A 24,671-nucleotide genomic window follows, 5' to 3' on the forward strand; every position below is an offset into this window, starting at 1 on the left:
CAGTCCCTGCTCCCAAGGGCTTATTGAATGTGCGGCATATGTTCAAAAGAATGATTACTGCAATGAAGTCTCATTTCCTGGTGGCCAGGGGCCATTTCAATAAACCATAACCCAGCAATAGAGCATGTACTGGACTTAAATTCCAGAGACCTAGCTTGTAGACTAGCTTTGCCACTAACTCAGTTTGACCCTAGTAAGAGAGCTGATTCTCTCAACCTCTGCTTCTTTATTAAAGGAGAAGATAGGTTCTGATCTGTCCCACGTAACTGTGGGAAAGCAGGGTCATTGCAAGGCATCTTCAGCTCACAGAGCCCCGAGCACTTGCTGTAGACTAAGCACCTTCAAATGTACGTAGATGCAATTGTGGTTAACACAATTTTAATTAGCATAACTCATCTCAGCTTTATAAGAAAATATGTCGATATTTTCCGGTAAATAGACATAAAGTGTCACAAAATTTTAAGTATTGCTGAATTCATAGAAGCTTTTGGTCCTTAGATATTTTCTCAAAGACATTAAAAAAAAGAACAGTGCAATTATTATCAGGTGAAGTAAAAAATCGTAAACACATATAAAACATACAAGTATAAAACTTTTAGAAGAAAAATCTTTGTAACATGGGTTAGGAAGAGCGTTCTCAGATATGACACCAGCAGTACAATTCATTAAAAAAATAATAATTTGATAAGTTAGACCTCATTAAATTAAAAACTTTTGCTCTGGAAAATTTTTTTAAAATTTTTTTAAAGATTTTATTTATTTGACAGAGAGAGATCACAAGTAGAGAGAGAGAGAGGAGGAAGCAGGCTCCCTGCCTAGCAGAGAGCCTGATGTGGGACTCGATCCCAGGACCCTGAGATTATGACCTGAGCTAAAGGCAGAGGCTTAACCCACTGAGCCACCCAGGCAGCCCTGGAAAATACATTATTAAGAGAATGGAAATATAAGCCACATTGGGAGAAAAATATTTGCAAATCACATATCTGACAAAGGACTTGAAAGCAGTATATAAAACTTTTAAAACTCAAAAGTCAACAGTAAGTAAACAAACTACCAAGTGAATAATATAGGCCAATGATTTGAATAGATACTTCACCAGAGAAGATGTACAAATGGTAAGTAGCATGTGAGAAGATGCTTGACATTGTTAGTCTCTAGGGAAATCCAATTTAAAACTAGGATGAGCTACACTACACACCTATTAGAATGGCTAAAATAATTCTTTTAAAAGCTGACAATACTTATGCAGCCATCAAAAAACCTGAAACTTTGCCATTTGCAACTACATGGATGGAACTAGAGGGTATTATGCTAAGAGAAATAAGTCAATCTGAGAAAGACAGTTATATGATCTCTCTGATATGAAGAATTTGAGAGGCAGGGTTGGGGGGGTCATGGGAGGAAGGAAGGGAAAAAATGAAACAAGATGGGATCAGGAGGGAGACAAACCATAAGAGACTTAATCTCAGGAAACAAACTGAGGGTTGCTGGTAGGAGGTAGGGGTGTTATGGACATTGGGGAGGGTATGTGCTATGGTGAGTGCTGTGAATTGTGTAAGAATGACGGTTCACAGGCTGTACCCCTGAAGCAAATAATACATTATATTTTAATTTTAAAAAAGCTGACAATACTAAGTGATATTAAAGAAGTGAGACAACTTGAAATCTCATGCATTGCTGGTGGGGTGCAAAATGGTACAGCCACTTTTCAAGCTGGCAGTTTCTATAAAGTTAAACATATGCTTACCATATGACTGAGCAATCCCACTTGTAGGCATTTATTCAAGAGAAATGATCATGCCAAGAAACATCTATACACTAAAACCTGTATGAGAACATTTGAAGCCCCCCCCAAAACAACCCAAATGTCCTTTACCAGGTGAATGGATAAATAACTGCGTAGCTCCATATAATACTCAGCAATGAAAAGGAATAAACAGCCAATGCATACAACAGCATGGATGAAATCCACATGCATTACGCTAAGTGAGAGAAACAAGATAGAAAAGGCTACATATACATTAAATACATATGTATTTAATATTCTGTATATTCCTGACAGAGGAAGAAGAAAGATCAGAAGACAAAGAAGTGCCACCACATGTGCAGACAGTCCTAAGTAAAATGGGGTCCTCGCACCCCCTCCAACCCACTTTTCCCACTGCCCTCCTCCTAGGCACTTGGAAGCCCAGTTCCTACATCACAGTATGCTCCTGTCATGCACACTGCGCCATACCCAGGATGCCCTGTCTTCTTGCTCCAAAGCCATGCCCTGTTCATAAAATTCAGGTCACCATACTTCAGCATGTCCCAATTCTGCCCAGTTCTAACAGGAAAGAAACATGATTTAGGTCATTAACACTAAGGTTTGGATGACCAGAGACAGCCCCTTTAACCTCTTAGAATTTTCATGCTTTTCTTGGAGGTGAGATTTATAATCTCTAGTTGATAGATCTTCAAACAATACTACTAAAGGGTGAAATATATATATATATATATATTTAATCAAACTGTTTGCTTTTTATGGTTGGTGCAGAGGGAGCTGTAACTTGGCAGGGAGCTTGTCCCTAGGTATCCTGATTCTCACAGCTTCTTCTTTGCCCTGCTTCGGAACCTGAATATCCCCCACTTCATCATACTTCGAGGGGCTTCCCCAGCAGCAGGAGAAGCAACAGGGGCTCTTAGGGATCAGGGCTGGTGGAATCTGGACTGGGGGAAAGCAAGGATGACTTTGTTAGTTGTTGTTTGAATGTATGAGTTACTTAAAGCCAGTGTTATGAAACCAGAAATTATGTTGACCTCATAGGACTGAAAAAAAGCAACTAACTCAATGCTAAAGGTTAAGCCCTTCACTGACACATTTTGAATTAGCTTTCTCCTCATTCTATTCAAATAATACTATTCAAAAATAAAGCTTTTCAAAACCTTATTTCAGGTTAATGTTTTAATTATTTTGAATGTCTAGAATGGGTATTTCTTTTCTTTCTTTCTTTCTTTCTTTCTTTCTTTCTTTCTTTCTTTCAGACAGAGAGAGTACTTGAGTATACGTGTGAGCAGGAAGGGAAGGGGCAGAGGGAGACAGAGAATCCTAAGAAGTCTTCCCATCCAGCCTGGAGCCAAGGAGGGGCTGGATCTCACAATCCTGAGATCATGACCTAAACCAAAATCAAGAATCAGGACGCTTAACTGAGAGCCATCTAGGTGTCCCTACAATGGGTATTTCTAGGCATTCAGATAATATTTTAAACTCACTGTACTTTGACATTTTACTAATGGTCTTAGAATCTTAATTTTTATGAAACAGATTCCAGTTAATATAAGAATTTGGTTGAGATAAAAATAAAATATATTGATTTAATACCATGACAACAAACTTTGCAGAATGTTTGGTACCAATAGAGTTAAAAATGTAGCAGTATAATTAGAAAGGTTACATTTTACCATTTATAGTTACAGACAGAAAAATATAACTAGTGCAAAGTTGCCATGGCAACTCACATCTCAATCAGGATTTTCTTTCCTCCTTCAACTCCACCAACCAGCTAACTGAAAGTGAAATCCAGTGAAGAAGAAGAGATTGAAACAAATATGGATGAGAAATTATAAAAGTACATAGCAAGCCTTTAAATATATGGTAATTTCCTAGACAAATTTGTTAGGTGAGTTTCCACTATTTTAACTTTATCAGAAGCTATGTGTTTTATTCTCTATCTTTGCAAATGATTCCAGAAAAAAAACACATTGGTGTTTTGGTAGTGATAGTGCTGGCAGTGGCTTAATTGCTGCTCTTGAATCACCATAATGGGTAACATCATAAACATTCATATTGTCTGTTAAGCAACTACCTTAAGTCAGCTTCAGTGAGTTCTTAAATGAGCTCCACATGCCATTTAACCACTGAATCTCTAAGTCACTTTAACACATAGATGCCCTTAAATGTATCATAAAGAGAATACATTTAATGGTCAGTACTGGAATCAGAAGCAACTTTAACATCAACTTCCTAGAAATTCTGTGTCCACATTTCATTGTGCTGTGATTGAATATTTCTCACGAATGGTGACTATTATCCATGTCCCAGCACAATGCAATCACTCTTTTGAAAGACTCAAAAATGAGGAAAAGTATAAGAACTTGAAAACTGAAGACATATCCAAATGATTGGTGACAATTAGTTTTGTGTCAAGCTTTCTGACACATCCTAAAGCAAAAGAAGTGGGAAAGGCAGACTTCACTGGCTCTTACCAAACAATTACCCATAGTGATGACATTTGCACTTTCCATTATATATTTTATAATCTCTAGCATACACTCAGAGCTCAAATCACATAACAGCAAACCACTAACTCTTAAAAAAGAAATATGATATTCTGAAAAGATACTTAAACTTATCACAGAATATCTACACATGGATCTAGACATTTTTTCCTATGACATTGAATTTGCAATTACTAGATTTCCTGCTACCACTAAACATAACTGATAGAGGATGAATGCAGATAATGCCTCTTGGATAGAAGTCCCATAGTTTCACATACGTGAACAGATACATGGGTATGTGTGCACACATGCATACACACACACACACACACATACACATACCACACTCTCTGGCATTAGAACCTTTGTCCTGCAATCCTTTCTTCTTGGAACGGCTCCATCCCCCCCTTATCTCTGTACTTGGCTTCTCTTGCCTATCCTACTGTACCTCAAACACAACCTCCACTGGCTCCCCCTCCATGTCTCCACATATTTTGTGGCTATTGCAATCTTTGTGTTTATTATACCCTTAAGGACTCACTCTACAATTCATTGATAAATTGATATTAATATGTGCTTATTAACAAATTACTATGGATAAAATTGTATGGATGACTCATAGAATTATAAGATGATGCCATCTGGTTAATGAGTATACCATGAAAATAAGTAATGTTCTAAGGTAATGGGCAATTAATTGCCAAGTGAGGATTGTAGAGAAATAAGCTTTTTGAGTTCAGATGACAAAAATAACCCCTTGGACTGAGAAAGCTGTGGTGGAAGTGAGATTCATTCTAGACTTTGAAAGTTGGGCTGGTTTGGGATTTAGACAGCATCCACTCACTCTGCCTCCCTGCTACTGATCTCATATTATACTTCACCTTTACCATGCAATTGTAAGAGAGCCTCGTTTTCTGGTTCCTCTTTCACCACCTGATGTGTAGACACACATCAAGGTTCAACTTTCATTCTCTTCTCATTTAATATTTTCTCCATTTCTGAAGATACCTTATTTAAATCTCTGGTATCATTTCCAAACCTGGGTCTGTGGCACAAATGTCTTGTCTGAGCACCTCCCCCATCTCCCACTGTTTGGTACTTACCTCTACAAATAGACTCTACCTGTTCCAATCAAAGCTCAGCCTCTTAAAACCAACTGTGTATTCCCCATTCTACTCCTGTTTATTCCTATACTGACTGGTGGCATCACTGGGCTTAAAATCACCCTGTGTATTATGTAATTCCTCTCTTCCCCCCAAATGCCACACCTCTTTCAGGACCTCTTCCCTGAATCCTGTAACTTTCTTTACAACATCAGAGTTCCCAGAGAATGTTGATGCTTTTCTCATGATCCCACAGCTGATCTTGTGTTGTGATTTCTTCTGTGTCCATGCTATGCAACTCTGGGAGCCATAAAAGACCTCGAACTGCTGCTGCCTCTCAGAGTTCTCTGACCCAGGACTGCCTTCCATTCTGCTGAGTGGCATCATCTAGATATGAAAGCCCCCTCTATGAATCTTCCTTTTGTTCACAAGTTCCCTTGCCCTCTTCCCCTTCTGGGTGGTGGCTCCTGTGCAGTAGCTTTAGGAAAGTCTTATGTGGGAGTGACTTCCTCCCCAGACAAATCTATCAAAGTGCCATTCAAATAAGGCTCAGAGTATGCAACTACCCACCCCTCCCGCCGTGGTCATATCCTTTTTCTTGAATGGCACCCAAATCCCTCACCTTCACAACAGTGACTATTGACAAAGAAAAAGGAGATAGATCAATGACAGTTTTGATGTTTTAAGTGTGGGTGACTGGATGTTTATATTATTGTGACACAAGAAAATCATTTTATTTTTAAAAGTAGCATAGAATGTTTCCCAAAGAGAGAATATATCATCATGTTTGGTTATGGGGATGAGATTCTCTGAGAAGAGCCCGGCACAGCAAAGAGAGAACTGAACTGCACGCATAAATAATTAATAGAAATTTGAGGGGTGGAAGGAAGAGGGGAGAGGAGAAGGAGGGGGTACGGGGAGAGAAAAAGAAAGATGGAGGAAAGAAGGAGTGAGGGGCTGTTGAGCAAAATACAACAAGATCAGGCTGCAGAGAAATCTCAACCAAGAAGAAATAACCCATAACAGGTGTGGCCAAAGAACTACCAAACAGGAATTTCTAACATTACATTTGACCTTGTTTGGGCTGGGCTTCTACAATGTATTGCTGGCACTTTTGCCATCCCACGTCTTTATTGAAATCTTATGCAGGTGGTATGTGGGCAAATCAAGGGGGGAAAGCTGCCATCTTCTATACCTGAGTGAGTATGAAGCAGAGAGGATAGAACAGACAGAAGTGATATTTTGAAGAGAAGACAGGTGAAAACATGGCAACAAGAATGTAAATGCCTCCAAATGGGGGAAAAGACAGGATTCTAAGCAGAGAGGAACTTATATGCTAAGAGTCTATAGAAGGTGGGATATGGTGCATTTAAAACAGATTATGTGACCAGAATAGATAGCAAAGGGGAGTTATGAGGGATAGAAGCCAGGTAAGGGCAGTAGTCAGTGCTAAAGATTTGGGTCTTTATTCTAGGAAAAAAGAAAAGTCATATTTTTATTTAGGAGGGTGATATGTTCCAATTATCCTTTTATAAATATCGCTCAGGCAGCTGTGTAGAGAAGAGATTAGGGGAGTGGGTATCAGGATGGATGAGGGGAGAACACCTAGGTAGCTACTACTGTAGCCCAGAAAAGATATGATAATAGAAATGGATGGAGGCATATGGATTCAAGAGGTATCTTGCACATAAATTGATAGGATTTACTAAATGGATTGGATATTGGATATTGGTGATTAAGGGAAAAAAGTGTAAAAAATAACTTTAAGTTTTCAAGGGTCAATGGGCTGAAAGATGGTGTTTTTAGTTGAGACAGAGCACCAGGTTAGTGTGGAAAATTAGGAATTTCATTCTGAACATGTGAGGTTTACAAGACTTTTGAGAAATATAAGGGAAGATGTTGAGCAAATAGCTGTCCAAAGTCACTCAGAAAAGAGGTGTGGAGTGGCTATAAGTGGAGTCAAGAGCACACACGTGGTCATTGAGTCCTGGGCATGGATAACCTGTGGAGGGGCAGAATACAGAACGAGAAGAAGGGAGGAACTTTGAAGCTTCAGGAGCATGAACAACAAATGGCTGGCATAGGATAATGAGGTGGCAAAGGAGACTGAGAAAGAATGGTTAGAGGAAGGAAACCCAGGAGTATGTTTGGGGTGTGGAATAGGGGGGTTTCTCAAAAGAGAAGGAGAGAGATTTCCTAAAGGCACGAATAGCCAGTAATGCCCTTTGAAGGGTCAAGTAATCACAGGGACTGAATGTCAACAAGAATTTATCAGCCAGGTCATTTGTGATGTTGAGGAGAGCTGCTTCTATGAATTTATGGTGGTAGGAACCAGAGAATAAAGTTGGCAAGTATCATCAACTTTTCTGAAAACCTTGGTTGAAGTGGAGAGAGGTGCCAGTCGAATTGATTTGTGTAATTCGGCTATTATTATTATTATTATTATTATTATTATTTTTAAGTAGGCTCCATGACCAGTCGGTAACCCAAGGTGGGGCTTGAACTCAGAATCAGGAGTCAGATGCTTAAACAGTTGAGCGACCCAGGAGCCCTTAGGCTATTCTTTTATTTTTATTTATTTATTTTTTTTCTGAGAGAGAGAGAGAGTACTTGTGCATGGGGAGGAGGGGGGCAGAGGGAGAGCAAGAGCGAGAATGTTATGCAGGCTTCAAACTCAGTGCAGAACCTACCCAAGGCTGGATCTCACAATTCTGAGAACATGACCCCAGCCAAAATCAAGAGTCTGACACCGTCAACTGAACCACCCAGACCCCCCTAGGATATCAATTTCTTAGAAGCTATTTTTTAAGATGAAAGGGGTTTGAATATAGAAGGGAGGGAAACCAGTGAAGCAAGGATTTGATCACAGAGGTAGGAGGAAAGACTGATGACAGTAACACGGAACAGCAATTATAAAAGTTAAATCTTGATTCAGTCTTAATTAAAATGAAAAGAAATTATAAGTTCTGGGGCATTTGATAAGAATATTTCAGAATAAATAACCTTGTTGACGTAGGGGGTCATTCAAATATGATGCTAGATTTTTCCCTTCTCAGCAAGAAAAGGAAGAGGAGGTCAGAAAATATTTCCATCCCAATGACCAAGGAGCTGCCTTAGAAACCAAGAAAAGGTTTTTTTTAAGTTTCAAACTTTAAATGCTATATGTCTTGTTATCATGAATCACAGCTTCTCTCCTTAACCTTGTTTTATTAAAAAAAAAAAGTCAAGAGGTTTTCAAAGATATTTAACTCTTAACTCCAAAATTCTGTTTGATCACCCAGATCTCAACCTCTCATCATAAGACTAATGTATATCATACATAAAAGGATACCTGTTTTAAGAAATTGCTTTTTTTATTTAGATATAATATATGGTTATTTTAGAGTTCTCATTTAATATCTAGTTGAACTCACCAGTCTTATGTTAATTGTACCCAGACTTAGATGTAGATATAGTTATAGGTATAGATACAGAAAGACACATAGATGTAAACACAGTCCTATGTAGTCACAGGTATAAGTATACATATACATGTAAATAGAGATAAAGCTATGATAGCATGGGTTCCTCCGCTGGTAAAAGAGCTTGAGACACTTTGTAAGTCCACCTACATCATGCCTGTAACAGATTTTAATCCAAACATGACATCCACACAGGTTTTCAACCCAAAAACAACTAAGTTTGACTTTTCCATATTCTATGAGAAAGGAACAAGTGAGGGATGACGTGATCCATGGTGTCGAAGGCCATGGAGAGGTCAAGGGGGAGAAAAGTTGAAGAAAAGGACTCATTCCAACAATGGCTGGCAAGTCTGGTGGTCGTTTCAAATGTGCAGCACAGACAGGGGTGTGTGAGAGAAAATGAAATCTCTGGGAACCATCCGGTGATGGGAGAAATGAAGGTTCACAAAATGAAGAATAGGAAGGACAGCAAGAGTGCCAGTAGTAAGGGGAGATTCTCTTGCAGGAGACGTGAGAATGGGAAAAGAGAGAAGGGGACCAATGTGTAAGTGAAAGATGAGGGAAATATGTTTAGCATCAAGCTATTAGCTAATATTAAAAATCATAGTCCTCCATTTTCATTTTTTTGACCTATTTTCATTTTCTTTGTGTTCTTCTGGAGACAAAGATCTCTTTTTCGAGTCTTTGGTTCTTTTTTATCATTTAATAATTGCTTCTATTTTTTCAGCTTTCTTAACTAAAAAGGCTCTTTTTCAGCCCTAGGAATGGACTGGCATTAAAGGTGAGAAACAGAAGCTGTACTCTGAGCTCTTCCAAAGAAAAGCACTTTAGAAATCAAAGGCATTGCTATATTGTTATTATTCCCTCCTTTCCCTGAAAGCCTGGCATGACATTAGCTTGGATCCTCAAAGAGGAGTCTTTCAGTTTAGCCATTGTAATAATAATCTGTGCCTCTAAAAAAGGAAAGGATATCTAAACTGATCAACCTACTCCAAAAATCTTCTCTTTCCTTTAGTTTTGGTACTATGGATCTGATCCAGGAACCAGAAATAGGAGCACTGTGACTCGTTTTATCTTCCACGTAAATTATATCCAGCAATGCTTAAATTGTAAGGGCATATAGCCAAGCACTACCAGTTCTGTGAAAACAGAGATCCACAAGCTCAATGGGCATTGAAAGCATGAGATACTAACTCACGAATAATCCTTCTGTATTCTTACACAGCTATACAACCAGTTGCTTATTATAGTGACAATTTACATTAATATCAAAAAAATAAATAGAAGATGAACATAAGATTTTAGAAATAAGTAATAAATATTCCCAACTACCAGTTATCATCTATTAAGACAAAATTGGATGGATCTTAAAATACTCAGGAAACAACAGTAACTAGCAAAACTCCTAGTTATTATTTTCCCCATTCAGGTATCTCCATGAAAGGTGTCACTCATAGAGACATACCTAAAACCTGCCTGAGGGGAAAGAAGGTTTTAAACTAGAAACATAATCCATCCTTGGCAGTTCATATAATTGGAAGTCACCTATAGATGACTTTCTTTTTCTTTAAAAAGAAAATATTTTAATAGAAGGGAGATACAATTCTAAGTTGTGATTGTTCAACAAGTTTAATAATTATACATGTAAAACTAATATGTAATATATATAAATATATATATAGGTGCAACATGTGTGAAAAAGTTTATTGACATCCTTGTAGAACCAACCTAAATTGTAATAAAGGACACTGGTTTCCAAATATATCTATTATTTGGAAATAAAAGAGACATCAAAAGCCTACACAACAGATGACAATTTTAGGGAAAAAAACAATCTAATGCTAAACAAGCATACTGTTTAATAACTCTTTTTCCAATGGTTGCATTGGGAAAATAAGTCCCACTGGAACATGGAAATGTTCACTAAATATACTCTGGGGGTTGAAGACATAAAAACAATGTTGGATACCCTAAAGCAAAACCAAATCAGAGACTTATTTTTCTTTGTGTGTTAGAGATGGCATAGAATATAGGAGTTCTGCACAAATGTCTGCTTCTCTGAAGATCAGAGGGTAGGCTCCATGTTTTGCTCTCTGATACATCCCAAGATATTAGAAAAATATCTGGCATTCAATAATCATGTATGAAATCAAATGCTTGTTGACATTCCTAACATGGATTTTGTAGAACAAAGTACCCTCCACATAGTCTATTATTTTAGTTATAATTATTGATCTCAACAACAAAAAAATAAAAGTAGAAAACACCCATTTATCTCTTAAAGTTTACAAAGAGCTTGCAACTCACATCCCCATCTAGTTGTCTGGGTTCATGGCTGCCTGGAAGCGGTTGGTGTACCAGGAGCCCACAGTGGAGTCCTGTCTGCTGTTCATTCCATTCTCTCTTCTGCCACTTGTGGGTTGAACTGTGCACCCCAAAAATTCATATGTTGAAGCCCTAACCCACAGGGCCTCAGAATGTGACCCTACCTGGAAAGAGGGTCATTACAGATGTAATTAGATATGTTAGAGGAGGATAGGCTGCATATCCAATATGACTGGTGTCCTCTTAAGAAGAGCAAATGTGGAAACAGACATGCACTCAGGGAGAACATCATGCCAAGATGAAGGGAGAGATCTGGATGATGCTTATACAGACTGAGGGATGCCAAAGGGTTCTTGGAAACAACCAGAAACCAGCAGAAAGTGTGAAACAGATTCTCCCTACCAGCCCTCAGAGGGAACCAACCCTGCCAACACATTGATCTTGGACTTCTAGCCTTTGGAACTGCGAGAAACATTTTTGTTACTCTCCCCCACCTCTCCCCAGTTTACAGGATTTTGTTATGGCAGCCCTTAGTAAACTCATACAACCATTGACTCCTCACACCTCGTCAGATTTCCTACCAGAGGCACTGGTAGCCTGACCTCACTCCCACCCAGCACTGTCTTGTTCAGTGATCAGAATTTACAAGATCTCTTCCAATTTATTCCAAAGCTCCTTCTATTATACACTGTCAATACCCAATGCATTCTTCCATTAAGTTACATAGCAATTACATCTGACACCTTTCCCTTACCTTCTGGTTGTTCCCGTGCTCGGGGTGGAACTGTAACCTGGAGGAGGAGGCGGAAACCAGGACTGTCTGTTAGGAAATGACATCAGTTATAAACGTGGTGCTTGAAGACTTGATCCCACCCACATGTCCTCCAGGAAAAGCTGAAAATAATTTGACACTTAAAAGGTACTGAGATGACTTTTCTACAGGTCTTGGAAATAAAATGAAAACTATTTCATAAACTTAAAAGGAAATGACTATACCACAATCTATGTTCTCTGCTCCCCAAGTAAGCTCCTTTCCCCCATTTTCTTGACACTAAAATGTGGAGATTTCCTTAAAGAGAAATATGAGGAGAATCTGGGAAATAATATTTGTTAAATGTAGCTGGTGGGTTCATGGGTGTTTATCATCAATATACCTCTTTTTCTAGTTTCTGCATATCTGAAACATTTTATAATCAAAACCAGTCATATGCTCTATTCTACAATTTTTAAAAAGTTGTGTGATTTAAAAAAATCTAAAAGTAAGAGTATTGAAAACATAAGTGAACACCCCACTAATGCTAACCTCAATTATGTATACATACGTATGTACATATATGCATATATACAATCACGTATATATCCAATTAGAAAGATGTCTTCACATTACTGGGACTTAATTTTAATTGATAGAGATAGCTTAGGGCTCTGTCAGAAAGATTTAGATATGGACCAAAAATGAAGATATGTAGAGGAGAGTGACATGTCAGAGGAAAGCCCAGAGAGGGAAAGGATTAGGAGGACGGGAGAACTGGCTTTAAATTCTTGAAGCAGGTCTGTTCTCTGAGGCACCACAGGTGCCTAAGAAGAGATGGGCATAAATCAAAGTAGATTTCAACTCAATGTAAGTCATCAATGCTACTCACAAGAACTAGTCCAATATATATCATAAAAGTAGAGTCTTATTGCTGGCTTCAGTGATCCTGAATTATGCTTAATCTGTCAGAGAAAAGATTCTTGCAGTGGATAGGAGATGTGAAATTTGGGTCCAAGTGACAAAGGTGATCACGTTTCCTGAGACTCCGCAGACACAGCCAGAATTCTGACTGCAGGAGTGTTTTGGCAATCAGCCAGTCATTCCACAAACATTGGCACCTACCCAAACTAAGCACAGTTCTAGGCGCAGGCAAAGAAAATAAAAACATTTTTAAAACACTGCGGTTTGTGAATGCTTGTTTTCCATCTGATGATGATTCACTAGCATTGTGTTCTCTCCAACAAGCAAAAAATGCTTTGAACATCACATTCTTTCTCATGAAGAGTACTCTGCCACCACAGGTCTAGCTGCTCCTCTGTGCCTACTACATAAATAGAAGTCTCAAGACGGGGCCTTTGACTCTGTACTTGGAAGTAGGACCAACCTAGTCTACAGAGCAGAGGAGATCCCAGCGATGCAGGCAGATTTCAGGAGCATGGCAACATTTGGCCATCCCACAGTCATAATTATTTCAGGGTAAGTCTTTCCTGGCAGTAGGACTCTACTAAAGGTGTTACCTGAAGTAGCTTATCCTTTGCTGAACCCTGTCATCAAAAGCATTACCTAGATATTCAAGACCCCAAGGGACCTAAAGAAAAGACTATATATTTGTTTGTTTGTTTAAGATCATATTTATTCTTTTATTTAGAGTGTGAGCAGGGGGAGGGGCAGAGGTAGAGGGAGCAAGAATCCATAAGCAGACTCTACAATGAGCGAGCACAGAGGTCCCACCTGGGGTGGATCTCACAACCCTGAGATCATGACCTGAGCCAAAATCAAGAGTCAGACGCTTAACCGTCAGACGCTTAACCCACTGAGCCACCCAGGTGCCCCAAAACTGCATGTTTGAAACAGAAAAGAGGAGGAAAAGGAACAAAGTTTAAAGGCAGCAGAATCCAGTGGAACTGGATCCCTGGAAAGGGAGGAAGGAACAGGGACGAGAGACCAACTTCTGAATGCCTCAGGGCATCTTGATGGATGGTTTGGTTCAGAAATTAATAAAGGACAATCCTGTACAGAACATCAGCAAGAAGCAGATGCAACCAGCCTGTCGTACCTCTTTTTCTTTACAGGAGTTGTCACAGCGGTGGGAGCCGGGGTGCTGGCAGTGTTGGCACTGAACGAAACTCTAGGTTGCCTGTTCAATCACAACCACAAATCACATTCTTGAAACTTTTATATGCCATCCCACCTTTGAAAGGTCTTATCCTCTACTCATATTCCCACCTGCTCTTTACCCACCATAAAATGTTTCAAAGGACAAAAGAAGAACAGAAAACAAGTTCTTCCTTAGTTTAGCCATTTTATAAATCATCTGGCCTTCATCCAAGTAACCAGAACTGAAGAAACTGAATGAAACCATTCATTATATGACATTGTGTGTCTGAAATCCGGACCAATGAATTCTGATATGCTCCAGATTCATATTATATATAAATAAAATCCTGTATATACTGTGACTAGCAGAATTACACTGCATCTTTTTTGCAGTTAATAACATTAGATTGTTTAAGACAACATTTAAAAATCACACCATTTTATTTTATTTTATTTTTTAAAGATTTTATTTATTTATTTGACAAAGATCACAAGTAGGCAGAGAGGCAGGCAGAGAGAGAGAGAGAGAGAGAGAGAGAGAAGCAGGCTCCCTGCTGAGCAGAGAGCCCGATGTGAGGCTCGATCCCAGGACCCTGGGATCACGACCCGAGCCGAAGGCAGAGGCTTCAACCTCTGAGCAACCCAGGAGCCCCTGAAAATCACACCATTTTAAATCTCTATTTAGCATTTATTAATATACATAGACCTTAAAAAAAAAAAAAAAGAAGGAACCCAGACCTGTTTCAACGACTGAGAGGTATGGTCCAAGGTGAAAATTACTTTATTTGTAAATAAAAATTTAAAAGCCAATTCTGTTTTCAAAAACCCACCTAATTTGGCTGTTTATAATTACTAGTAGTACGTTTCTGAGAAAATGTACTTCACCTAAATCGATTACTAACAAACATATGATTTCATGACTCAGTTGAATTGTAATGTGATGGGTGTTTTGAAAGACAAGGGAAACGTAGGAGAAGAAAGTTAGTGGCCATAAGAACAGAGAAAAATAAAGATCTGTGGGAGAAAAATATTAAAGATCAAATGAGTGATGGGCATTAAGGAGAGCATTTGTTACAATAAGCACTGGGTGTTGTATGTAAGTGACAAATCACTAAATTCTACTCCTGAAATCAATATTACACTGTATCCTAACTAATTAGAAGTTAAATAAAGATTTGAAGAAAGAAAAAATAAATAAAAAGGAAAGGGGAAAAAGTAAGACAAAAAAAGAAAAGAAGAAAAGAATGACTTAGATTAAGATGTTTGGTTAAAACAGAGGTTGGTACGGGGGAGACGGGCAGGGAGAGGGTGGTGGGGTTATGGACATTGGGGAGGGTATGTGCTATGGTGAGTGCTGTGAAGTGTGTAAACCTGGCGATTCACAGAACTGTACCCCTGGGGATAAAAATATATGTTTAAAAAAATAAAATTTATTAAAAAATAAAAATTAAAAATAAATAAATAAATAAATAAAAATTATATATATATTTAAAAAAAAAACAGAGGTTGGTAAATTTTTTCTGTTAAAATCCAGTTGGTATGGGGCACCTGGGTGGCTCAGTGGGTTAAAGCCTCTGCCTTTGGCTCGGGTCATGGTCCCGGGGTCCTGGGATCGAGCCCCGCATCGGGATCTCTGCTCCGTGGGGAGACTTCTTCCTCCTCTCTGCCTGCCTCTCTGACTACTTGTGATCTCTGCCTGTCAAATAAAAAAATAAAATATTTTTTAAAAAATCCAGATGGTAAATATTTAAAGGTTCGTGCACCATTTTCTTATTTCTGCTAAACTCTGCTTAAGCAACAGGAATGTGGCTTTCTTATAATGAAACTTTGGCCCAAGGGGCATATACCCTGGTTTGTCTTCAGCACATACAAAGAAATACAGTTTATTCTTAAAATGTAACTTCCATCAGAAAAATACATACGTCTTTGCTGCTTCTGGTGATCTAAACGTGGACATGTTTCTGGGGAAAAATACAAGAAAGACAAAAGTTTGAGCAGCAACGAAGAATGAATACTTGCACCAGTTTGCAATTGTCCATGAACTTAGAGTTTCTATTTAAAGGGATACATTATTTGAGAGAAAGAGAAAGAAAAGCATCACTATTTGAATAAATTTGATCAGGTGATTTCATGATCTTTTTGTCTTGTACTAGATTCTAAAGGAAATCATTTTATTTCAGAAAATTCAGTATCATTTAAGCCCAATGTTTTTATTTATTGAGTTCAGTAATTTTCTTTAGCAAAAAGAATGTAAAATTGGCATTTACATTATTTCATACTCTTGCCACCAGGTTCATTTAAAACAAATACATGAATGCGGTAAGAATGATGACCTGAAGCAATGAACTCTCAATATTTAAGCAAGGCAGCAGGGGCGCCTGGGTGGCTCAGTTGGTTAAACATCTTTCTTCAGCTCAGGTCATGATCCCAGAGCCCTGGGATAGAGTCCTGCACTGGGCTAGTTCCTCAGCAGGGAACTTGCTTTCCACCTGCTGCTCCCCCTGATTGGGCACTCTCTGACAAATAAGTGAATAAAATCTTTAAAAAAAATTAAGCAAGCACAGATTGCATGGAGCACTGGGTGTGGTGCAAAAATAATGAATACTGTTATGCTGAAAAAATAAAAAATTTAAAAAAAAATTAAGCAAGGCAACAAACATTTTCTATTTCTCTAACCATGAAGAAGAATAAAGGTATATACTCCAGAATTTTTATGTTTAAAAACTAGAGGATAATAATTTATGGAAAGATAATCAAGTAAGACAGAAGAATTGTAAGTAGATAAGTAATGCTTAGAAAATTATTGCACTTGGGTCTTTCCCAAAGTCAATAGATACCGGTACCTATTGGTTAGTCGGTTATCCAAGGTATTGGCCTTATATGTTTTAGTGGCATCATTTCTGTCTGAGATCCTTTATAAAGAAACAAGACACAAGTTTGGGTGAACATTTAGATCATTAAAGTCCTTTCATACCTCTGTCATGAAAGAATAACTCCACAATAAAATCTTTTGCTGGTAAAGAGATTTGTTTTCAGGTATTATATTTTCAAATATTTTGCAATTTTAAAAAAAGCTACTTAAGACAAAATCTATTTTTGAGGCTATTTTGATACATTTTGGAATTTTTAAGGTTTATGCTTTCTACTAGACTCTGATTCATGGAGCATTTAACCCAATATTTTATTTTCATTACTATTTAATAATACAGTTGACCCTTGAATCAAATGGATTTGAACTGCACGTGTTCACTTACATGCAGATTTTTTTGACAAATACAGTACGGTATTGTAAATGTATTTTCTTTTCTTTATGATTTTCTTAATAACATTTACTTTATTATAAGAATTAATTTATGTATAACATACAGAATATGTGTTAATCTTCTGTTTATCGATAATGCTTCCAGTCGATAGTGGGTTATAGTAGTTAATTTTGAGGAGTCAAAAATTATATGTCAGTTTTTTATTGCATAGGGGTCAGCACCTCTAAATCCTGTATTATCAACAGGGTTGATAACAGGTATATCCAGTCAATGACAATACTTCTCAAGTCTGGAAAGGGGTCAGCATAGGGGTCAGCACCTCTGAACCCTGTGTTATCAACAGGGTTGATAACAGATATATCCAGTCAGTGACAGTACTTCTCAAGTCTGGAAAAGGTATCAATGAAAACAAATATTTTTTTAAGATATTTTGTGGCATAGGCAATGCTATATGTCTGCCAAACTAATATTCTTTTCCTTCTGAGCACACAGGAAGACCACATTTCCCATTCTTCATTGCAATTAACTTGGGACCATGTGGTTGAATTCTAGACTAAAGAATGTGGGCAGAAATGTTGTTTGCTACTTCCAGACCCATCTTAAAACCTCTTGTGTAATCCTCTTTGTTCTTTCTTCCTCTTCCTACTATGGTTTTGTTGTACGTGGGTTGAAGATGGCTGCATCAAAACATGAACTGAGGTCCCTGAGTCACTTCAGGGAGCTGAGACATCCCCTATCTCCCAGCCTACCACACTGGACCCTGAAGAGAGTGAACAGTAATCTTCTATTGTGCTAAACCACAATAGATTTGGGGACAAGAGAAGGAACTTGTTAAAAGAGTCACTCTACCCTGGTGAATTAGTTTACTTTGACTAACACATTTAGTTAATAGCCTCTAATGGCCATCAGAGGTTTTAATCCCTCAGATCTCAGGTCTCCTCAAGGAGGTCATATCTGGAAAAGGTGATTTGTCCCTTGTGTCAGAAAAGATAACTTAGGAATCCTGTGGTCTCCATGCCAATGGTGGGCTCTCATGACTGCAGAGCCTCCTTCCCTTCCTTCCCTCATATCAGATAGGAAGGTTCTTCCTAAGTCATAGGACTATTCCCTGGAGCCTTCTGTAGACATGCACAACACTAGGATGTAGCAAAATTAGGCTCAGGAAAACAAAATGTCAGCAAAACTTTTCTGTTGCTCCAATACTATGTGTCTACTATCACTTTCTCTAAACTGTCAATTTTACCATAGACTTTAGTACATGGCTTTACATAAACTATTCCCGGAAAGATGGGAACTAACTTTTCCTCACTCTAAAAAACAAACAAACAAACAAACAAACAAACAAAAAAAATTAATGTGGGGAAAAAATGTGACTTAACTGTCATAAGTTTAAAATGGTTTCAATTCCTAATGTCATCTTGATATGTGTGACTAAAATATTGGATAAATAACTCTAATACATTAAAATGTTATGCATCAACTCCAAACAAATTTTTGTTTATAGTACATAATGCCACAAACTGATGAACTCTTAAATGCAAAAAGGAAGGGAGATTGAAATCTTCCAGAACTCCATATTCTCAATAAAATCCAGGCATTAACTTATACATGCTCCTAGAATTCATGTATAAAAAATTCATGTCCAAAGTGATCATCAGGCCAAGGACTGTAACTGTATCCCTGGCACTAACTGCTACTGAGCCTCTGGGATGGTTATATTTAAAGGGCTCTGCAGTAAACCACCATGAGTACTTTAAGAGGTCAGATGACCCTAAATCTTAAATCTTAAATGTTCCTTGGAAACTCTACTCATACTTTATAGCTGTCTATGAGGCCCTAACATGAGTTAAAAATAATCTTAGGAAATTGCTACTCTGGTTCACTGAAAACAACAATCTGTCTAAAACAAACAAAACCTGAATATCAAACATTCTCAAGATGTATATCAAGGTAAGTTCTGATGTTAAAATTAAACAAAGTTAATAAAAATTCTACAGTGTAAGCCTATGTGGGCAATACTGGATATAATAATAAAAACAGCCACTACTCTTTGCTGTTTCTTGTATACATTTTCCTCTACTCTTTAAAATATCCTTACAAGGGAGGTGTAATTATTTTCATTTTATAGATGAAAAAATGGAGTCTCAGAGAAGGTGAATGACTTTCTCTCCACCACCCAACTAAGAAGTAGGGTATCTCTGGAATAAAAGTCTTTCCAGGAGGGCCCAGTGTCATACATCTGATCCTGTAGTGTGATTGTTTTAACACTCCTTTATTAGGTCAAAATGTCTTCCTGAGCTATTCTTCACCAGCACTATCTCTTCTATGACACTAGGGGGATCAGTCTATGAGTAACATTGGAGAGAGCTCTAACACACCATTCCAATACATACGTCAATTTCTTATTACTTAGGGAGATTCTTTGTATTTCTCTTGAAAGTTAAGTTTCTGCCAACTTTTGATATGAAATAGGTTGTTTTGATAAGTGTCAATCTTAGAGACAGGAAATACTCAAATATAGCCATTTAGCAGTGTGATCAGAAGTACCAAAGGAAAAGTTACACTTCCAAGATGGAACACTAGAGGGCACCACAACCTAGGTTATCCGAATAGTCATTAGACCACCTTGAGGATTTGGACCTTACTGCACCCTACATATATTAGTATTTACTCATATTCTTTTAGAACATCTCATGCTTTTACTTACATATATATTTTTTAAAAGAGAATTCCAAATATAAAGTCAGTACTTTCCTCAAATTCATTTAAAAATAAATGCATTATTATGGGCCACCATGGTGGAGCATTCCACTCTTGATCTCGGGGTTGTGGGTTCAAGCCCCACATTGGGCAGAGATTACTTAAAAATAAAATTTTAAAAAATATATAAAAATAAAATAAATGCATTATTGAAATACATACACACATGTACACCGAATATATTTGGTGATCTTCTTCCTAAAATTATTTCCTATCTCACATCTGGAGTGGCCAGCATTATGAAAAGTCTGACTACTGATAGGACTTGCCTTTCTTTACTGTTTCCTGAGTTCCTTCCCTCACATCTATTTCCACCCTTAGAAAGATGTAGCATACTGCTGGGACTCAGGACTGCCATGGAAATGAACTGACCAAACATACCACTAAACCTCTGTGTAAATAAAGCAAGTCATCTCTGGCCTCATTTTCTAGGGTACAAAATGAAGGATTTGGGCCAGATTGGTGGTTCTGAATTCCGGCTACACGATGGAATCACTTCATAAGCTTTAAAAATGCCCAAGTCCCACCTCAGATTAATTAAATTAGAATTTTGAGGGCAAGAGGTGGTGGGACCAAGTTATCGGCAAAGTTTAAAGCTCTCTTAGTAATTCTAATTTGCAGCTGAGGCTGAGAATGACTCATCTTGTTAGCCTGTGAGGTCTGGTCTAGTTCATTGTTAACGTTCCAGGGTTCTGTCTTGACTGGCCCAATGTAGACCTTCAGATACACAGCCTACAAAGGCTTAGGTCTCCCACATATTTACCTTTCTTGAGGCATAATTATCTTTCAGATTCATTCCTAGAAAAAAGGGTTTCTGTCTTCAGTTAATGGCTCAACAGGACAGCCCACAAGGCCAATGTGAATGGACAGTTATTTTGACTCCTCTCTCCATTCAGTTCTGTAGAGATGAGATCTTGTACAGATACTTCTACAAACTTGGGTTTTGTTTTGTTTTGTTTTGTTTTTTGTTTTGAGGCTATTACAAGAGAGAAGTTAACTCCTTAGGAATACCAGTGTGGATTATCCTCTATTAAGGGAGACTGGCTTGAAAACCTATGAATGGTATAGAAGTATGTACATTTCCTACATGAATTAATGCCAAAAAATGCTGAATATAGAATATATTAGACACCATAAGTTTCAGCTTGTGTGCTTAAAATGCAGAAGATGGTATTTTTGTCTAGAATAGCAGCATATCTTTAGCTACAGGGAGTGACCTAAACTGTCAATAGCCTCAGGTGACCATTGTCTAGACTTCAACTAAAAATGTTAACTTTGCACTTTATATATGCTTACTGAGTATCTCTACCAAATATAAGATAAAAATGTGATTTGTAGCATTTACACTCCTTCAGTCTAAATAGATATTTCTCAGGGAACCTGGGTGGCTCAGTCAATTAAGTGTCTAACTCTAGATTTGGGCTCAGGTCTTGATCTCAATGTTGAGTTCAAGCCCTGCATTGGGCTCCACACTGGGTATGGAGCCTACTTAAAAAAAAAATAGATGTTTCTCAATTTTCTCCATAAAGATGAGCCTTTTTCCTCTTTGTAGGAAGGAACTAACAATAGGCACAACATAATGGACCCATTCTATATACCATCTGGTGACTCTAGTGTCACCCACAAGGGTAGTCTCACTACAGAGCCTTTATACTACAGTGGATCAAAGCTACTTGATAATTGAAATGTATAGGCTCTATAAAAACAGAAACAGCTGTTTTTCTACCAGTGGGATGGAAAGTTAGAACAAGAACTGACGACTCATATTCATGAAAATAACTAAATTCTCCTTTTAAACTGAACGGATTCCATGTAGTGTCCACCCTGCTTATACTCAAATCAGTTTCTTCAGCATTGTTTTTATCAATATACTGTCAGCAGGATTTTAAGAAAATAGCATGTTGAGTCAAGATTTTGTGAATTTTGAAGATGATAATTCAATTCAAATAGCCCTTCTGTCCTAGGGATAAGATATCATGGATCAAAACTTACTTTGGGAAACATTTAAATACCTCATGAGTGATAAAAAATGGGATTTCATAGACATTTTGCATTCTACTTTACATGGTTCAACAACACCTTACCTGTCTAAAGTGTCATCAGATTTGTACCGACTAATTGTAGCTTTTGGCTCATCTCTCTCATTTGCTTTCCTGTAGCAAAAAGCAATTACAGAAAGATCAAATAAATTATTAAAAAAATTATAAAATCTATCATGCTTTTGGTAAAATTTTGGCCTATTGGGTAAGAGATGTACATGTTGCAAAGGAAAGACAGATTCAGAGTATCTAAATCTTCCAAGGTTTTGACCTGGATAGAATAAATTATGGCAAACCCAACTCCCCATGCTAATAAAGGAATTCTTCTTTAGGTCCAATTATTTCTAACTACAATGTAACATATTCAAATTAGGGATAAGGAAAGGCAAAACAAAGAACACAACATGCAAAATGATTAATAACTAATACGTACTGTTAGCAATACTGTTGGCTTTTACATTATAAGAACTCAATCCCTTAAAAATCAGCTATGTTTTGTTTGCAGAATTCTAGTAGTACCATAAGCCAGCTCAACAGGTTGAATACAAATAGCTTTATTTAAAGTTCAGCACCGTGGACAGGGCTAGGGGAAAAAAACCTTGCTGACTGGAGGGAGAAAGAAAGGAAAAGAAGGGAACAGGAAAAGCTAGAAGAAATGAAGACAAGAGAGTACGAGAAGAGAGAAAGGAGAGATGTAGAGGGAGGAGAGGAGAAGAAAGGGGAGATGAGGAGAAGTAGGGAGAAGAGAGACAGTAGACAAGGAGAAGTTGAGGAAGACAGGTAGGCAGAACAAAGGGGAGAGGAAAGAAGACAAGAAAAGAAGGGAAGACAGGATAGGAGGTTCAATAGCAGGAATCAAGATCATCAAAGCAAATGGGAATATCTTGATCAGACTGATCAATCAACAAAAACAGTTTGTTTAATGCCTTATATAACCCTCTGATACAAGAAAAGCAAGCTCTTTGATGAATTATACCATGATTTACTCTGTTTGCATTTCAAAGCATCATTTGAAGCTGATAGATCAAAGATACAGAATCTAGAAAAGCACTAAAACAGTACATGCAGTTAGAATTTAATTTTTAACTTGATATAGTGTATTTTTATTAAGCAAATACTTGAAGGTAAACAATATACAATTTACTGTAGCTGATGACTACGAGGAAGCCAAGAGTAAAAAATTATGGACTTGACTGACACAGAACTAGAGAGACAAATTAGATATGTACACCCAAGGGCAGACAGTGGCCAGTGTCATAAAAGTAGTTCAGGAAAAGTGCAAGGAAGTTCTATGGCGAGAACATTTATTTCTAGGTAAGAGAATCAAAGAGAGCTTCAGGGGTAAAGTGCAGTTTGAGCTGGGCCTTGGAGGATAAATAGCTGTGAACATTTTCAAATGGGAGCAGAGGGAACAGTGTCTGTTGATGCAAGAGAAAAGGAAAGAAAATTGCCTAATGTGATTCCCTAAGTTTTAAAGGAACCTCAGAGTGAAATCCTGGTCTAGCCCATCATTGTGTTGAAGGCATGAATGCAAACAGGCACTGCAGGGCCATCTGACTCCCTTCAGTCAAACAGCCCCTTCTCAGACAACATCACTTTATGTCTCATTAGTTGACTTTAATCTTTCTCGAACTTATGGCCACACAGCACATTATATTGTTTATTTTCAGTCTCTCCCCTCCTCCACCTTCAGCTAGGATGCAGGTTCTATGGAAGCAGGGACTTTGTTTTATTCCCAGTCCTCAGGCCAGTGTCTGCTCACAGGAGGCCTCTCTCCAAGTATTTGTGCTACCAGGCTTGTCTGACAGATTTAAACAATCTGGCAGAAGGACACAGTGGAAGTTCTTCGTTCATGCCTACTGTAAAGCTGTTACCTAGGTGAGGACGATATATTGTTTATCTTCCATTCCCTTTCGTCTTTTCAGTCTCTGCTCACATGGAGCTTTTTGCACACATTGCTACTTCTGCTAGAAGCATTTCTCTCTTGCTTCACGCCCACCAGCATTACTTCCCGACTCAGAAACCCCTCCTCATCCTTCAAACAGCAGTGCCAACACCAAAGACCGCTTTCTGGGTGCCATCTCTGATTAATTCAGGCAGAGTTAGGCTCTCTCATCTCTTCTCCCATGGCCCGGTCACACACTTCTACAATAGCACTTCCATGGTAAATTTTAGTCTTGTAGTCTATGGATCCATATTTTTCCAGCATGTAAGGGTTCCCTAAGGTCAAGGGTGGTATTTTATGCATCTTTGTATTCCCAGTACCTAGTACTATGGCAGTACATAACAGATGCTCCAAAATGGGGTGACATGTCCACCAAAGTGGGTACAGGCTATGTGAAAGGGCAGAAAAGGGCTAAGCAGGCACCCATTTGACCAAGTACAAGGAGAAAAATCACCCACACTACCCTTCTAGGAAAGTGTGTTTTGAGACTCTATCTATGGGTTATGGGGAGAACATTCTGGGCTCACATACTTTTGTTACTAAAGATAAAAGTTCAATATACTGTGTTAGCCAGTATATATGGAGGGGAGTTGGCCAGTAAAATGGAGGGAGCTATTTTCACTAGGAGCTGGGCTGAAATGATCAGATTCCCTTTGAGATGAGA

At 38.1% G+C, this 24,671-nt stretch overlaps 1 protein-coding gene across 5 annotated transcripts in view; it reads right to left on the bottom strand.

Annotated features, from left to right (window-relative positions):
* SCEL (sciellin) overlaps positions 1 to 24,671 on the bottom strand; it is a 105,028-nt gene that overhangs the window by 59,322 nt on the left and 21,035 nt on the right. For 4 of the 5 annotated variants that reach the window (XM_032864190.1, XM_032864194.1, XM_032864191.1 and 1 more), the window contains exons 5-9: positions 22,108 to 22,176; positions 16,844 to 16,912; positions 15,923 to 15,961; positions 13,960 to 14,040; positions 11,904 to 11,969 (exon numbers count right to left, since the gene is read on the bottom strand). In XM_032864190.1, the coding sequence (XP_032720081.1) occupies positions 11,904 to 11,969; positions 13,960 to 14,040; positions 15,923 to 15,961; positions 16,844 to 16,912; positions 22,108 to 22,176 (324 nt within the window). The remainder of the gene's footprint in view (positions 1 to 11,903; positions 11,970 to 13,959; positions 14,041 to 15,922; positions 15,962 to 16,843; positions 16,913 to 22,107; positions 22,177 to 24,671) is intronic. The other variant, XM_032864193.1, reaches the window with a different exon arrangement.

This window comes from Lontra canadensis, unplaced genomic scaffold, assembly GCF_010015895.1.
Source record: "Lontra canadensis isolate GAN:19392208 unplaced genomic scaffold, GSC_riverotter_1.0 scaffold26, whole genome shotgun sequence".
Lineage (NCBI taxonomy): Eukaryota > Metazoa > Chordata > Mammalia > Carnivora > Mustelidae > Lontra > Lontra canadensis.